The 19,038-nt window shown below is 38.3% G+C and overlaps 1 protein-coding gene across 1 annotated transcript in view; it reads right to left on the bottom strand.

Moving 5' to 3' along the window:
* Window positions 1-18,617, bottom strand: part of LOC147450500 (uncharacterized) — a 31,684-nt gene extending 13,067 nt beyond the window's left edge. The window contains exons 1-3 of the mRNA XM_086519719.1: window positions 17,689-18,617; window positions 17,027-17,592; window positions 16,513-16,876 (exon numbers count right to left, since the gene is read on the bottom strand). Coding sequence (XP_086375845.1) covers window positions 16,513-16,876; window positions 17,027-17,592; window positions 17,689-17,986 — 1,228 coding nt within the window. The 5' untranslated portion in view covers window positions 17,987-18,617. The remainder of the gene's footprint in view (window positions 1-16,512; window positions 16,877-17,026; window positions 17,593-17,688) is intronic.
* Window positions 18,618-19,038: the final 421 nt, after the last annotated feature.

The following is a 19,038-nucleotide window of genomic DNA, read 5'->3' on the forward strand; positions in this document are numbered from 1 at the left end:
CCCTCAAGTTTAAACCTGGTAAAAAGTGTGCAACCAAAAATACCAAGGTTTTCACATGATCAAGATATCAAGATTATGATGAGCCTCAATTTGCATGCCTTCTTGTGATCATGGATATAGCTTCCCAAATATCTTAGATATATCTTCATATTCTATGGTTTATGCATGACTATGGAAGTCCTCTCGCCTATGGATGTTGAAGTCATTCATCATTTATATTTGTATTGAAGTCCTCCAATGTTGGATTTTATGTGTGTTTTTTCCTTCTATGTTTGTGCTTTGCACTCAAGCTAGGGATAATGCTCTACCATACAAGTACACTGAACATTAACCATCATTGTCTTGAGTTGAGATGGAATGTACCAAGGGTCTAGGGTCTAGCCCGTTACAAAAATACACAGGTCTAGCATTCTATGTGTGTTGGCAGAGTGTTGTGCCTACATAGTCCTTGCATGATCTCATGAAAGTGTTGGGATTCTTCTCTACATCCCTTCCATGAGCCGTAGACAGCATCATCCGATGACTACTTGACTAGAGCCTCAACATAAAGCATGGCGTCAAACTAGTTGTGAGCCATAATTATATGCATTGATTTGGCTTACCCTTCACAAGTGTCGAGAATGGCTTGTTTGAAAGAGAACATCTTTTGGCTCCAAAATTATCCACGGACTATCCACCATTAGCTATCAACTACAGCTTCGATTCTTGTTAAATTGTGCAAGGTTCAGCTTTGCATATCATATCATCAAAAAGTTCTAGCAAATCAAGTTTTCATATTTATCTTTTACTTATGATGGAACAAGAAAACTTTGATTTTTATTTCTATAGCGTTATTTGATCATCGTTATGATGATGAAAACATTTTTTTCTTGTCATATTGTCATTTTGGTTATGATTTTCATATTATTTACAATAGGACTCAACCTTCTATCACTCAACATAGATGATGTTGGCTTGATTTGGTGCAACTAGCGATTGTAGTTCTCTTCTTGATCCATTTGAAAAATTTAACTAATGCATTTAGAGTTAGGTGGGAGCATTGCCTATATTTATCAACATGAAAGCACCATTAATGCATGTGTTGGTTGTTACTACCTAATTACTATTGTTAGTTTAACTATTCAATTAGTGGGCAAAGCCCCTATGCATATGACTACAAGTGAAAGTACATATGGTTGAATCATCATGTTGTTAATACCATTTGTGATAATTTTATGATCAAATCCAATATTTCTACAAAGGAAAGTACACTATGGTTGAAGCTATCGATCTATCATCCTGTCAATGCCATTTGTGATGTGGCTATAGAAATGGAAAAAAAAATCTCGTCTCCATGATGTTGGAGTTAGCCACTCTCTTAGGATAGCTATTCCAGTGTTGGATTAATATTTAGTTGTTTGTTCAAACTCTAGACTTTAGATTCAAACGTCCAGACGACAAATCAAAAAAAGACCTTGATAGTGGAATGGAGCTAAAAATACTAACTAAAATGGTAATGGCACATATCATGGGACTCAGATTGGATTTGGATTGTACTCAAATTAGATCAATACAAATTGAGTAAGTATAGCATGAGTCAAAAGACTACTCTAAGCTTATCAAGAAGAGAATAGAAGAGCATAGTGAGCTCCAAACACTGAACTTGGGAATACAATAGCATGTGGCTCCCAAATCATAGCTGAAAACATTCCCCAAAAGTGTTCCCTCAAGTCATCCCCCATCAAATGAAGTAATATACCCTATTTATAGGTGTTAGGTTATGTGTCTTGATTGCATTTCCACTATATAGCTACCACGATTACTTGCTCAATATTTACTTGTTTAGCCACTAGTTAGACCTCCAGCGTTGGAAATATTCCCACTGTCTACATATATTTACTTCCCTCCTTTCTTTGAAATATTTTCAAAATTTTAGAGTGGGTTTTGAAAACTACATTTTTAGGGTGGGTGTTGAAAACTAGCAATCTGAACTTTGTTTTGGGACTAATGTTGCTAGAAAATATTTGAAGAGCTGTGTGTATATGTCTAAAATTGCTTGAGTATATATTTGATCTATCACTTATTCACTAATAATTAGATGTTTTGCTTGTCAAATGACTAACCTTTTTTACTATGATTCTACATCGGTCAGCTGTCTGATAGCCAATTATCTATCAATTAAGCTAACTATCTCTCACAATTAAGTCACTATAGCCAATTAACTCCTTTAATTAAGATGATTATCTCTCTCCCAAGCATCAAATCTTGATGAACTCTCGTAATTTAGCCACCATGGCCGATTGTCACTCTCAATGAAGCAGAATTATATCTTTGTTTATATTAATTAAACCCATTTATCTCTTATCGAGCTACCCAGACTTCAAAATATTCAAGAATATTAATCAAGATTCTTGGTTTTGATCAACTCACAATGACAACTTGTTTCAACCGTGGGTTATTTTGATTAAAGGTTTGGAGATTGAGAGGCATATCGATGATGCTTATGCAATTGTTTTGTATTAGGGTTATCAGAGTTCATTATTGAAGCTTTTGTTTAGTTCTAGCACCAATTTTGTGTTATCTATCTACTTTTTTATTGCTTGAAACATCAAAGAGGTGTTCCAATTTGTGTCTTCATGTCATAATTCCTCTTGAATCACGAATATTTCTCTTATTAATCCTCAAAATATCCCTATCTACACTCTTTCCCCTTGGTTTCAAGCTATGCTAAGTATCCGTCTACAACCCAAAGCCTGACACTTTCCTAGTCAACCTTGGATAGCTGCACATTCTGACATCTTTGGTGAACCTGAGGCAAAGCTGATCGGGGTAGATGGAGTCAACCTTGTCAACAAGCCAAGAGAAAGAGCTGTAGCAAATTATGAGGCTAATGGTTGCAATCTTGTAGCAATAGTATGCAAAGCAAGTGCAAGATATGAATCAAAAATTTCAAATCGATTTGAAGATTGAGAATTGAGAATTATAACACTTTGCAAAGGGTGAAGGAAGCTAGAAGCGAGAGATGTGGCAGTAACTCTAAAAAATGGCAAATGATCAGTTTTTTCTAAGCGGAGCATGTTTTATGGTTGTGATCCAGTACACTACTTGAAGTGCTATGAAGAAAATCTAGAGTTATATGCAGTACCGAAAGAAGAAAAGATTCTAAAGTTCGATAGATTTGTAATCTCGAACTCTATTGAGAAAATTTAGGAGCTTGAGCAATATAATATTCATAGCTAGAACAAGTTTAAACCTATTGTTATTCGAGAATTATGGGATATTCGAGTATGTATAAGGGATGATCTAGATTATGTTAATGAAACTACCTATGTAGAAGTTTTGAAGCAGATTTGGGCTAAGCTTGAAACTGTTGTCGAAAGTGATTGCTTGAAAATGACAACTTATTACAAGTTGAAAGTGATGAAGAAGTTGTTAGAGCTATCTTTGTAAATCTTGGAATTATAGATTCCTTGCCAATGGCTTAAGATGAAGACTTACAAGGTCCAAAAATGGATGACAATTTATAGAGTTTGGACACACAGGAGGACTTTCAAGGATTGGGAAGGAATCAGATTTAGAGGGTCTGCACACACAAGAAGGCTCACAGCCTATGGATGTACAAGGGAATTTAGAATTCTTATGTATACTAGAATAATAGTAGGATATTACATGTTATGAGGTAACCCTACAATTCTAATACATGTGAATACCACGTTATTTTGAATCCTTCTTGGTAATTTTGAAGTAATAATCGACTAGTAGGTGGAAGGAATATCCTCGATACAGTATCCGACATCATAATAGAAGCATAAAACCTACTTGTGTAAAACTAAGCCCACTATATAGGCATTAATTGCATGCAATTCATAATAAATAGATTGATAAGCCCTTAGTTATAGTGATGGACTCACTGGTTTCAGCCAATATCTTTAAGTGCCTTGCACTATCCAAAACTAAAGTTGATACATTCAAGTATGATTTGACCTTACCATACATAAATGTGAACTTGTATCTCAAGAACACAAATTTTCCATCCCTTGGTGCCTTGGCATAGATCCAAACTCAATGAGAAAGGCATTACAATTGGAAAGAAACCTTGCTTATCCATATGGCTAAAAACACATAAAGGGTAGAGAAATAATGAAATGTTCAAGCCTTCTCACCAATGTTGTGCTAGTTGTCACAAAATCTAGAATCTTCAAATGTTATTGAGGATTAAAATCCATGTTCAGGGCCCCTAATTCAAGTCTCTGCATTTTGGATCTTGATCAAAGTCATGGATCTGTTGAAGTGTCTGACTTTGAATTTGGCTCATAGCCATGGATTCCTATATACATAGAGCATGTCTTAGGCTTCTTGTAAGTCTCTTGGCTTGGTTCATGCCTACACCCATTGGATGATTGTGCATATACACTGGCAAAGACCCCAAGTCCATATGTTAATAGCATATTGCAAACTTTGGAAGCGAGCAATATATAGTTAGAAAACTAAAGCCTTGATATAGATAATGACATATCAATAATGAAATCCTATCAAACTTCTTTGTCCAGAGCCTTCTGAGTTGTCACATGTCATGCATTATAGAACTCTTAAGGGCCAAGCTATGAGAGCCATGAATATACCAAACTAGTGTAAGCTTAGAGTTGCAAAGATAATTTCAAAATTGCAATGTGCCTTGTAGCCAAGGTAATAAGAACCATGTCATCTATTTATGTTCTTTTGTTGAGCCTTTCTCAACATGTTTGTGACATTTTGTGGATACCGTCTTGTCACAAAAAAAATTGAGATTCTTCAAGGAACCCTACTACTTGGTAATTCTTCTACTAGTTTCTCTGATGCACATAAAAGTTTTCCATTTTGATTGGCCTACATAATTAGCTTAAAAAGTTACAAAATTTTATCAAAATAAAACGGCTAGTGTCCATGCACCATTTTCTCTTGACCCTTGACTTGCATCCGAGTTTTAAAAGGCACCCCTACTCCAATCAATTATAAAAAAATGGGATGCTAAGGTAATTATTTATGATGTGGATATTCTTCTCAGCATGCTTAGCATGCATACTAAGAGAGAATTTTATGGGCTTTCATTTCAATTCCTAATTAGATCTATGAAAGACAAGATTTGTTTAACCATGTACTTTCCTGAAGCTATGCTTAGAGCCTTATCAAGGACCTTTCCAAAAGCACATGAAGCTCGATGATTGAACTTCAAAACTTGTGAAGCCTTGAGGCTTCAAAATTGGACACAAAACACTTTTGGCTTGCTTTATGCATGCATGCAATTCCACTTTCTACAAAGGATTTGGGGAAAAAAAAAACAATGAATGAAGTGTTCTTGTAAGGCTCATGGGACTCCACTTGAATCCATCGCTAGGTCGAATTAAGTAGATTGAAAGCTTGTACAACAAAAAAATTTGTAACTTACCCCCTAAAGGGGTGTCCAAGCTAACCTTGCAAAACAAGCATGGTGGCTTTTTGTTTGGTAGCATTGAAGGGAGAAAGTGGATTGCAAAAATTGTGGTGTTTCTCCCTTGCCCATGATATATGCACAAGTGGGAAATGCCGAGCATGCTAGGGCACTCCTCTCTGGAGAAGGCCCAAAGCTATTTCATGCAATCCACCCTTGCCTCCTTGTGTGTGCAAGGAAACTGTCTCGCAATTTCAATGTGCACAACTCTTTAGGGTTGGTAGGGAAAGCGCTATGCCTCTAGCTATGATAGAGTTGAGATAGGAGTAGAGACAAAAACAAGAATACAGCGTGGAATGAGAGATGCTCGAGAGTTAATATCAGAGTGTAAGTTCCATTAGCTATGATAGAGTTGAGATATGCCTCTAGCTATGATAGAGTTGAGATAGGAGTAGAGACAAAAACAAGAATATAGCATGGAATGAGAGATGCTCCAGAGTTAATATCAGAGTGTAAGTTCCATTAGAGGCCAACTTGTAGGCCCGAGAATGAATTTACTAAATATCCTATGATTAATATCAACATACAATGAAAAAGAATTCAATAGGAGCCCAACTCAACACTAATTTATTGAATTGTAGAATGTATACACCAAACATTAGAAACCTAGGAAAATTTCTCCACAGGAGCAATGGTTTGCGCCTAAAAACGGTAAGATTTTCAATTATAGATTTTAAGAACTCCAATTTGAATCCAATTGTAAGTTCCATTGTTGGTATGGCGCAGCTCAATTTGTGAAGGCAAACCTCAAAATATACTTTCCTTGTTAAACCGCTGCCTACAAGTATCAAGTACACTCTATCTTCAAACCTTGCAAGAAAATTCTTCAAAATCCCTACATCTTCTTCCCTACCCTAGATCCTTACTCATCTTTAACTTCCCTTTCTACAAACAGGCCATCACCAAAAACTTTCTTTTCTCCTTTTTTGATTCATCGTCTTTGTCCACTTCCCCTTCTCTTCACATCGCTTCTCTCAAAGTCCATATAGGATAATACCCCCCCCCCCCCTCTTGCTTTGCTTCCCCTTCATCTTCTCCTATTTCTTCCTAAAGCCTTAGAAAACTAGCAAAGTATGAAAACTTCAATGTCTCCTAATTGGTATGGAATCTCTCTATGTGCGTGAGATGCAAAATTTTTTAAATGAACTTTTCCTTGTCTTGTGTGTTCCATTTTTGAACAAAATGGATTTTTGAAAAAAAATTATAGATTAACATCTTTTGACCTCCTTCATGCAGTAGAGTTAGTCTCTCACTCACTTTTCTCTCTATCGGTGGCCACATGGCTTCAAGCTACCAAAATTTCCTTGCATATTCTAAGAGGATTTTCATATAAAAACACTTTTTTTGCAAGCATCGAATTCATGCAATTGGGCTTGCATACCTACTCTAACATCTCCTTATCTCGGTCTACAATATGCTCACAAGCATGCACTTTATTCATATTACATTTAGGCTCTTACTCTTGCTCATGTCTATCAACCACATCATGATAAGCATCTTCTTCTAGACTCAGAGACTCATCCCATACGTGTAGACAATCCATAGGCATGATATCTCTCTATGAGCCAATCACAAAGTAGCAGATAGCTTTCTTAATCTTACTATTTGGGTTTCTAATGGCACATTCATGAGCTTCAAGTTTCTCTGAGAAATTTTCATTTGGTTAAATTTATGCTTCCGATGGCCCTTCAACCTGCTTAACATCCCAAAGTGCATTACCCTTCAAGAGAAAATTTGAGAGACCGAATTTAGCGATAATACTTCGACTACATCTTCATCCTTAGCATGTATTAACTGCTTATTTTGTAGAAGAAAATGCATCAACCATAGCTTTTAGCTTGGTACAAATAGATCCTTGAATGCTCGAATGTCTTAGCATCTTCTTGAGTAGTCAACTTTTTGGTTCTTTTAGAGCATCCTCATTGTGAAACCAAGACTTCTCAATCTATGATGCTAAGTAATGTGTACTTACTTGAAAGCTGAACACTTAAAAATGCCTTATGGTCTTCATATTCTTTGAATAGCCCTTGAGTGTGTACTCATATAGATCTCGACTCACCAGTTTCTCAAATCCCAAGTTCATACGCTCATTTGATACACCTTTGAGTTTCATGTTGAATCCATAAAAGGAAAGATGTTCTTTTGTATTCTTCTCATAAAAATTCCCTTTGTAGTGTATACCAGGTCAAGTTATGCTCCCATTGTTTCATCCAATTATTTTTTGTTGAATCTACTTCACAATTGACAAAATATCAATCATCTGCTTCAAATTAACAAGATCAAGAATTTGTCATATTTCTTCAATTAAGGATGTTGCTTGAATTTACCGCAAAATCTCTTCCATTAGCGGCACGACTCTATGGGTTGACTTTGAAAGCCTTGAGCCTCTAACTATGATATACTAGAGAGTTAATATCAGAGTGTATGTGCCATTGGATGCTAATTTGTAGGAGATAATATAAATTTTGTAAATATTATATGATTAATAGAATCATACAATGAGAAACAATGCAACAAGAGCCCAATCCAACACTAAATTTTTTGAATCTTGTGAATCCTATACACAATGAAATGGTGAAAATCAACCTAATCATTAAAAACCATTAGAAACCTATGGAAAATTCTCCACATGAGCTATGGTTTATGCAGATTCCACTATTGATTTTAAGAACCCCAGTTGCAGTCCAATTGTATACGCCATCATTGGTATGCACCTCAATTTACAAACTCAAACCCCAAAAAGCTACATTCCTCGTAAAACTTGAGACAGTAAGAACCATAACAAAACCTTCCCCCTTCTTCTTATTTTTCGCTCTGTTGAGCCAGAGCATGTCAAAGAAGAAGAATCTCTCTTTTTCTTCCCCTTCTCCATTGTGTATTTGTGGTCTTTGTCCAGCTCTTATTCTCTTCACATATACTTCCTTACACAAAATCCAGAGAGAGAGAGAGAGAGAGAGAGAGAGAGAGAGAGAGAGAGAGAGAGAGAGAGAGAGAGGATATGTCTTTCTCTACTTCCCCTTGTTCCTTCCTCTTCTCCTATTTCTTCTTCCAACCCTAGAAAATATATAGTAGAGCACAAAAACTTCAATATCTCCCAATTGGTGTGGAATCTACGACCTATGTACGTGAGACACAAAGCTCTTAAAAAAATTATTTCTTGTCCTCAATACCCTTTTTTAAATAGAAGGTGTGTTTTACAAAAAAAATTCAGATTACCACTTTTCTGACTCTTTCATGCAGTGGAGTTAGTTTATCACCCACTTTTCTGTCTATCAGTTGCAACATGGCTTCAAGTTACGCAGTCCACCTACATGGTTTGAAACTTTTTTCATATAAAATTCTTGTTTCTCAAGCATCAAATCCATGTGATTGAGCTTACATATCTGCTCTAACATTCTGGCATGATTGCGAGATAAGAAAAAACACTAAAATGCATCTAAATGCTAGTCTTTCACCCCATGCCTACAAAATGTCACGTTAACGAGCGTCATCATCCACGAGGGAAAGAGATATATAAGTTTATACATACATACATAAGTTTATATAAGACCCAAAAAATACACCAAATAAGCAGCCAATATAGTCTCTCTCTCTCTCTCTCTCTATACATATACATATATATATATATGTATATGTATAGAGAGAGAGAGAGAGAGAGACTATATTGGCTGCTTATTTGGTGTATTTTTTGGGTCTTATATATATATATATATATATATATATATATATATATATAGAGAGAGAGAGAGAGAGAGAGAGAGAGAGAGAGAGACTATTTTGGTTGCTTATTTGGTGTATTTTTTGGGTCTCACAGTACTTTGCTTAGAATCATATCTATATATGTGTTAAAAACTCTTATGGGGCTGATCTCATAAAGCTTGGTTGGCATGGGAATTTGTTGCAATGCCAGTTGAGATGGGAGGATTGGGTATTTTGAACTTGAAATTCCACATGCTTGCTAGAAGAGCCACTCTCTTGAAACACGTGTTAGATTCTTACAAATGCTGGTCTCATTTGTTATGGTCTTTGAATGATAAGACATTTGTTTACTTTTATGGAAGTTGGGACATGGGATCTTAGGACAAGTTGTTTATTGGTGCTCCACTTAAGGTGTGTGGGTATGCTGCGAATATGTTGGTGAAGTCAGGGAAAATGTATGTAGGAAGCCATTGCTGAATTTTGCAGAAAAATAGTAGGAACAAGAAGTGTTGCAGCTCGTTTTTGCTGTTTTTGGCTCTCGAAACAGTGTTATTTGCATATCTCCATCACACGGAGTTGGATGGATATGATCCAGGAGTATAGGTTGGGGTTTTAGAACATTTGGAACGTGATGTTGATGTCCATTTTTTGAAATTATTTTCTAAATTACAACATGTGCAACAATAGCAACTCTATGCACCATTTTTGGGCTGAAAACGGAGGTTTTTGGCATATCTCACACCCGGACTCGGATATATGTGATCCACTAGGAGTCTACCTGAGGGTTTTGGCACGTTCAAGATGCATTGGTCATATCAGAATTTTGAAATTTTGAGTGATGAATTTATTGCGGCAACCTATCAACAATCGCGACATATCGAAGTTTTGTAGCTTGATTCCTATAGTGTACAGAGTGATGCGGTTTGTATCTTTGGCTATGTATAGCACATTGTGGTGCTATTTGAGAGAGAATTCACCTTGTTTTTGAGCATGCAAGTGATACTTTGGGATGTGAATTTCGGATCGTTACACATCTGGATGCGGTCTCATGCGCATTGCTTGAGCATTTTAGAGACTTTTTTAGCATGGTTTTGTGCATTTTCAATCTATGCATGCATTATGCGGATACAATTTGAGCTAGCCATAGCTCGCAGATAGCAGGTTTACAAGTTTGTAGTGTTTTTGGAAAGGTACACGTCCATAGAGCTACTGGGTCAGGAGTGAGCCAGTACTTTGCCAGGCTTTTGGCATTGCATGTAGACCATTTGTGGATTTTTCTTACTGAGAAGGTGTCTATTGTCATGCATATTTGGTGAGGTTTTTTTTTGAGTTTTTGCTCAGTTTCCAAGGGAAATTCGGCCGAATTTTCCCAAGATTTCTTGTCATGGTTTATGCGTATTCGCAATTTGCTCTCTGATGGTTTAGTGGTCGAGTTGACTCCCACTCTGGCAGTTATTTGCAATTTTTTGGCTTGCGATTTGCATTGAGTTTTGACTCATTTGGAAAAGGAAGTTTTGTTCATCTTTTCCTTGTCTTCTCGCCATAAAAGTTTGCAGTGTTATGCCATCTTATACAGTGGTGGATATATTCCCACATTGACAGTGATCGAGTGTTTACTGTCAACTTTGACAGGTTTTGTCAATTTGGACACGATTTGGTGTTCTTGTACCCACTCTCCCAGGAGTTAGGATTTGTGTATGCTTGTGTGGCTACAATACAAACTAGTCACACGTTTCACAGTTTTTTGCAGATTTCTGCAGGCAATTTCTCTTGTGGGACGCATTTTGAGCTAGTTTGGTCTCTACTTTTGTATATGGTTATTCACTTTACGCTCGACTGAGCAGTTTGTGCTAGTTTATGCATGTAGAGTTTGCAGATTGTGGAGTTTTTTTATGCATATGTGAGCATCGCTTTTCATGTGATTGATCATGCTTCTGAGCATTGTGTAGGGGTCGAGTTACCTCCCACTTTGTTGCCAGTTTGGCATGGTTTATGGTTGAGATTGTACTTGAGGTTTTGCTCAGTTTACTGGGTAGATTCTGCCAAACGTTTACGAGAGTCCTCACCATAATTTGTTTCTTAGCCATTCACTTATGGTTGCAGATATGTGTGACAGTGAGAGACGACGGTCTCGTTCTTGATGATACTTGTGTTGTTAGCATTGTGGTCACACAAGGAAAATTAGGCGCCATTGTTTCAAACGTATGAGACAACAACAGAGATGTATGCGTGATGCAGATGACTTTGACATAGGTTACAGAGGCAATTCCAGTGGAAGTATACCCCAGGGAAGGTGATGTCATGCTTGCCTTGAGTGTACCTCTTGCAGATTTGTCTAGCACACTTTCTCCACAGTGGTTACTAGATAGTGATGCTTCTTTCCATGTCACACCATGTCGTGAGTGGTTTAGCACTTTTTCTAGTGGGAGACTTGGTTGTGTGCGACTTGCTGATAGTTCGGCATTTGACATAGAGGGTGCAAGAGACATTTGTTTATCTTTGCCCAATGGTGTGTCATACATACTACGACATGTGCGCTATGTTCTTCAGATAAGATAGAGCTTGATCTGAGTGAATCAATTGGCAGCTTTTGGTTGTCATGTACTACTTACAGAGCAGTTTTTTCATATGCATTGGGGCTCATTAGTGATTGCCAGAGGAGCCCACAATGGCCTGGTATATCCTATGCATGTGTCTGAGGTTCGTGATGGGGTAGTCTCGATTTTGTTGTTGGAATGTTGTGAGTGAGAGACGAGGCGTGTCTCTTTTGCGGATGTGCTACATGGAGAGTAGTCTATGAATTTGTCTTGTGTGACATTCACGCAGATAGTGGAATGTTTGGGGATGCATAGCTTTTTCAGTCATCAGTTGAGGTGACATCAATTGAGCCAGAGACTGATGCATTGTTCTATGATGCGTCTGATACATTTTAGGGCAACACTGTCCTTCAGACAATTGTGTGTGACTGGAGTGTGTTGGTTTTTTGGTTTTGCAGTCATTCTCAGGAGATATGCCTTTGCCAGACGATGCTGACATGGTGATGCATAGTCAAGTGGTTCCTGATGAGGATCCATATGGAACTGAGGTTGCTGATAGGGATAGGTTGGCACACATAGTGCATGTTTCACCGGCTTTCGGGTCTCTCATGTCTGACCTTTTGGTATCGAGACCTGATCTTCCTTATGCGGTTGGTGCATTTGCAACGGAGTTGTCAGTCGTGCGATGACTGACCCTGGCATTGTGCATTGTGGAGCCATGCAGGTTGTCATTGGATACCTGCATGAGGAGTGTCATCATAGCTCTAGACCTATTGGTATGCATGTTACATCTACACTAGAGCGGTTACAGAGTGATCCAATGGGCATAGGTTGAGAGCCGTCTTCTCTCACCTCTTCTATATACTAGTTGTAGGCTAGTCTTCTTGCCACTTATCAGCACACATCCTTTAGTGGGAGAATGTTAGTTAAAGGTGGTGTGCCTCAACGTGCTTTGCCGGTGTTTGCCGGCCAGTGTCCGACCACCCACATTTATCTCCTTATTCTTTATACATACAAAGAATAAGGAGCTCTCACTCATTCTCACATTGCGCTCATACAATGAGATTTGGGAGCTCCACCCACACACTGTGTACTCTGTCCCTCTCCCCTTCTCACTCTCCACACGCACCACATTCACACACTCACAAGATATATTTTGGGGCTTCTCTAAGTTATTATGTAGCCTCTAAATGATGAACAACAATGACTACACCTAGAGATGGTCAAGAATGATCCACCTAGAGTGCCAGTAAAGAAGTTACAAATTGCTTTGAAACCAATCATTATGGTTTCAATAATATACACATACCTCTTGGCAAAGATGAATGAGCTTGAGAGAGCACAATAATTTTTATTTGTTAATTTTAATATATAGAGAGGAGAGGATTGGTCGGGAGATTGGATTCCTTACAAAAAGAAGGAAAAGAAACCCCCAATTAGTGAGGGAAAATACACTCTCGAGTGTGGTCACTCAAATCATGACTTAGAACATCATAGAATTATGGAAGAAAGATATTAGAATTTTTTAATTTGTGACCATCATTTCACCATCTTATTTTTTTTTATAAAGGAGAATGAAGCTTTTGTTAGCAAAATTTTATTCTAAAATATATATCCATAATCCACAGAATCCAAAGGGACAATTTTATTAGCAAGAATTCTATACTAAACTTATTATCATTATTTACTAGTTGATATACAATGAATTTATTTGGTTAATCTAATACAAAAAGTATAGATTAATACACTCCTCAAAACCTCCATACTAGTTTATATATACGGGTTCTCTCTATTTATTATTTTACTTGCTTGTAATAGAATTTTTATACTATACTCAAAAACAGTTCGTACTTGTTAATATATGATGGTTTTTTGTATTTACTATGTTACAACCAACATAAGATAAAATCTATCCCATGCTAAATTTAGGAATAGAGAAAAAACTTAGGAATCTTTTACATTCTGTTCATATAGAGAAAAAATGTAGAGCTTAGTTAACATATGTTTGAGTTTCAAATCACTTTTTTATACAAAATATCAATAGAAAGCACCAAATAAAAAACAAACTAATGATTTTATGACTTAAAACAATGGACTTGTGAGAGATTATACTCCTTGCCCATGCGTCTCAAACATCTAAGGAATTCCTAGACTTAAAATAATTATTGGGGAGAATATTTGAATTTGTTGATCATTGAGCTTGATCAAAATATTCCAAGGTCTACCATGAAAGATCTTACAATGATGAGAGTAACAGTTGTACGCCATATGTATCCTAGCCATCAACACTTATTGTTATGCAATAGTAGTCACACTAGCGGAACATTGGAACAAATTGTCTTTATTTGGGTCCCCTTTATCATAGCTTCGTGACTAATCCATCACTCCTCTATTAAGTTTGCTCCACATTGCTCGTTTGAATGAGTAGCTATTTTACCCCAAGAACAGTCTCATTTGCTAAGATCGTCTTGTCAATTTCACTTTCCTTCTCATTTTTTGTTAAATTTTGGCATCATTAGTAGCTTTTTTATCCCTAGCACACCCTCATTTACTAAAATCCTCTTGCAACTTCCAATTAATCTTCTTCTTCTTAGCATATTTACGACATACTTTTGGTATTTAGTTCATGTCGTATATCCATGATAGTGTGGGGATACATAGAGCGTTTTGAATCTCCCAAAATTTGAAAGCTTCCCCCGCAACTCTATGTTCTTAACTAGAGTATCATTGAGATGAAAACTTTGACTATTCAATATAGCATAATTCTCTTTGTAAGTTCCATAAGATCTCTTGATCTAAGAGTTCATAAATAGCTAGATCCTCATATGTTTCTTCTTCAAATTGACAACCCTAGGGTTGCATCTTATTTTTGGCACCACAAATCACTTCTTTTTTGAAGGGACTATCATATCCTCCTTGGCTTCCACATATGAGCCAAACCTTTTGAGCTTCTTCTTCTTCCATGAAGGATAAACTCCTTCATGGTGGTTTTCTAGAACTTACTTTCCAATTTTAAAATGCTTTATTGTTCCTCATATCTCTTCCTTCTTGAAATATCTCAGAAAAATCTAAAAAATCTTGCAGTAGCCAAATGATCACATGACACTTTGTGCTTAGTTACTATCCCTTCCTAATCATCAAGTCATAGAATACCTTTTCTTTAATGTGGCTTTGTTATGACATATATCTTCGCATTGAAAAGTTTTTCTCTACTCAATAGATAGACAAAAAGGAAAATACAAAGGATCCATCCATCCTTAAATGGAATTATTTTTTCATTTTAGATTTGGTTAGTAGCCTAGGTCTCAGCCTCTATGGAGGTTCGTGATATGTCTATGAGATAAATCTTTGTTGGCATCTCAAATCTTTGAAGTGACGTTTGAAATAGCCTATTGTTAGGCTTATCAAACAAAATACATAATTTGATTTGTTAGTTTCTTGTCAGTATTTTTTCTTTTTTATTTTGTTAAGAAGTTTTTTGTATAAGCTTAGCTTTTAAATAGATTACAAGTTCTTTTTTTAATACTCTCTTTGTGGTATAGTCTGTTTAACCTTTTTTTCATAAACGATTAACCTTCTTTTTCTTGACACTAGGATGAAAATATTGAATTAGTTTGAAAGAAAAGAAATGGAGATCGAATGGACTTGATAACGCATACTTTTCCACATTAGGTTATTAACTCCCATCCATTGAATAAGCCAAGTAAGATACATGTCAAAATATAAATGAAGACAGAAAATATATAGACAAATTTGGATTTAGGATGCAGAGATACTAATATAGAGAGTTTAAAAAGACACTAAGAGATGTAGATGAGAATACAAACAGGTAAAGAGATAGTGACACAAACTTTGAGAGAGACAAACAAGCCCAAAGAAATAGAGAGAGATAAAAACGAAGGAGGCAGTTGGATAAATAAATGGAAAAAGAGATATAGGGATAAAATAAGGCAAGTTAAAGGAATAAAGAGAGGAACAACTCAGATTGACGTACAGAGTAGTCAAAATATATATTGGGAGAGATACAATGATGTAGATAAACATAGCTAAATGTACTGTAGTATTGTATAGTCTTTTCTCATTTAATTGACCCAACAATTGTGCTTTCAAAGTGTGTGCCAAAAAAAGGTTACATGCAATCAACGCTTGGAGAAGAGAGAAACAACTGCATTGAAAGTGGGCTAGTAGTGGCATTGGTGTTCCAACCCACAAGGGCCTTACAACAGTGGCAATAATGGCCTCGATTGGGTCAAATGAAGGGCTAGTAATATCAACATGACAATGCAACTCACATTGTTCAACCATATCATGCAATTCACTTTGAGTGATGACAACTCTATACGAATATAGCATTTCAGCATGAATCACTAGGATCAAAATCATAAAGTAAGGCACCCTCACATGAGGCATAGGTATGAGTAACCTTATTTTTAACTATGCCTCATTGATGGTCACATGTCCGTTGGGTATCAAAAAATATGTTGGTGCACCTATGCGACAATTGGCATAGTTATAACAACAATTATATCGTTGCATGTAAGACAAGCAATAGGGTACAAGTATTACTACGCATGAGGCATAGTCAGACTTGTACCCGGCAAGTCTATCTTATGCATGAGTTTCAAAAAAGAACCAATAACTATGAATTTTGTGAGCTCTTCCTAAGTATGCCCGAGGCTGATGCAATTGTGCCAATTTTGACTCTTTGGTCTAGGGAGTTAGAACTAGAACCCTCAACTATATAAAGGATAATTCATGGGGCCACATTGTAGATGCTTTAACCAAATGCAACCGGAAATTTAACAAGATGCTGCAAGAGATAAGACTTGCCTTGCGGGCCTCCAAGCTGCTGAAGGGCATGCAAGAAGCGTTGATGAAGTTCAGGAGACCAGCATCTTCTTGCCTTCCGTGGAGTTTGACCCCCATTGGGACTAACAATATGGTTGTAGTGAATTGAATTGCACCTTTCGTGTTCAGCTAATTGCATGCTCTCCACTACCATTTCTTGATAGGTGTTCACTTGTCGAGCCAGAAGGCCGTGCACTGCATTCTCATCACCACTGTTGTTTGGACTTGAGAAGCCGTGTGCGTCGAAGCTGTCGTGGACTACCCTTGCAGATGATGGAGTCAATAAGTCTGTCAAGGGCGCGCCCGCGCCCTTGCAGTGACTTATTGGGGATGATCCTTCAGTACTCTACTCAGAGGAAAACGTAGAATTCAGTTTTTTGCCACAATTTTATGCAATTGTTTAAATGAAAATTAGATGCTCTAATTCTATAATAAGAAGTAAAGTAAGCCCTGCGTATATTGATTTCAAACGCTGGCATGCAGGGAAAGGCTGGACCTGGAGATTAATTGGCCTGTTCATGTCGCCGGCGTGGTTGGGATTAATGCGGAGAGAGCCGGGCGTATTGAGCTGTGGCCGAGGCGCAGACGCAGCCACATGGCAAAAGTTGTGGACATTGGGGTAGAAGGCATGCAGGGGATTCAGCTGCAGGCGCGATGGGTGGTCATGCAGAAGAGTATTAGAGGTAGCTTGCGTAGTGCAGGCGGTGGCCTCGGGCCTCGTCAGCACTTCATGCGGCTGCTGATCATTAATATTATGCTCATGATGTTGTGCATGTGCATGCCGGGTGCCGCACGTGGGCAGCCCGCCCGGCCACATGTGAAGCTGTCCGGCCACAGCTGTAGCTCCTGCTCCCTGATCCTCGTCTGCGCCCTTGTCTCGCGGTGCAGTAGTTTGCACGCTACCACCTTCCCGCTGCTTATTGAAGTTCACAACGTAGGGCGCAGCAGTACTCATGTTCTTAATATTGAAGTGGGGGCCCCTGTAGCTTCCAAACGACGCTACCGTCCTGGAGCTCGCCACTGCCACCGCCAGCGCAAGCTTCGTTCTCGAATCTTGGATCGCTGCTCCAGTTGCAGGAATATAGTGTTCGTTAGAACAAAAAGAGACCAAGTACGCTGAGAGAGAGAGAGAGAGAGAGAGAGAGTAGAGAGAGGTACCCTGCTCCAGGAGCTCCACGCAAATAGGAACCTCTCTTCGAAAAGCGTCCAGCTTCTCCAGCTCTTCTTGCAAGGCCTTCACATACCTCTCCAGCCCTGCCACCTCATCATCCCCTCCAACTCTGCCACTCTCTTGCATACTGCCATAATTACAGTTAGTAATCACTGCTCCCCCCTCTCCACATACTGGGAACACCGGCCTGCTCATGAGTCGATCATCCGCAATGTTAGCTGGTGGCCTCCCCAGGCAGAGGTCCGAAGCCATGCCTAATTTCTTATTATTATTTTGCTCCGCCATTTTTTGTGTCTCTTCTTCGACTTGGTCACAAAAACGCTATGTGGTCCCGATATACCATCAGAACTTTGACCTAAATTCTAGGGTTTCTCTCACGTTTCTGCACAGAAGACTCTCTCTCTCTCTCTCTCTCTCTCTCTCTCTCTCTCTCTCTGTGCCTCTGCCTCCGCGGATTCTTCTTACGCTCGTTAGGCCTAACAGCTTTCCTGTCTTCGTCTTCTTCTCAGCTCCTCTAGCCCTTACATACACACAGTGCCATAGAGCTGTTCAAGGTATGATCGAGAGCGACCATCGTACTCTCTCTCTCTCTCTCTCTCTCTCGGATCTCAATTTGTTGTTATTAGGAGAGATGCCAAAGTTCTCAGAGGTATCCGAGATAACAGAGGTGCATCTCAGGTCCTCTTAATTCTGGCGCATTATAAGCATGCCAAAAAGAACAGTATCTCTCAAACTGTGCTCGACAAATCTTTGCGAGAATCGCAATTATGAGGCATGGGGTCTGTGTGTATGTTATAGATAAAAGGAGAGTCGTGTCTTGGGGGTCGGAGAGGGAGAGGGAGAGGGAGAGAGAGAGAGGGAGGGAGGCAGAGAGAGAGAGAGAGCTCAGAGCGTAGTGTGTCTGTGAGAGAGAGAGAGAGAGAGAGAGAGAGAGCGCTCAGAGCGTAGTGTGTGTGTGTGTGTGTGAGAGAGAGAGAGAGAGAGAGAGAGAGAGAGAGAGAGAGTGTGAGAGTAGCAATGAGCAAGAGATTGAGTAGTATAATAAGTAGCAGTACATGCATGTGTCAAGAAGGAGAGAGTTTTCCATCTCGATAGAAAAGGCCAACTTTGTCCAGAATCCTCACTTTTTTATTCGCCCTCGGCCTCTTTTTAACGAACCGAATGATTGCGGTAGAAGGTGGCCAAGGCAAAGAAGGTCCAAAACTTTCAAAAAAGGCCTTTGAATAGCCAGCAGTAAAGGTTATTCTTCTGGTGCTGTTACTTTATGATTTGATAAGCTGCTTGTTCACGATAATGAAGCCTCTTAAGTGAATGTGCAAATTGCAAGAGTGGATTCA

Source organism: Adiantum capillus-veneris, chromosome 9, assembly GCF_014529385.1.
Source record: "Adiantum capillus-veneris isolate H3 chromosome 9, ASM1452938v2, whole genome shotgun sequence".
NCBI classification, from domain to species: domain Eukaryota; kingdom Viridiplantae; phylum Streptophyta; class Polypodiopsida; order Polypodiales; family Pteridaceae; genus Adiantum; species Adiantum capillus-veneris.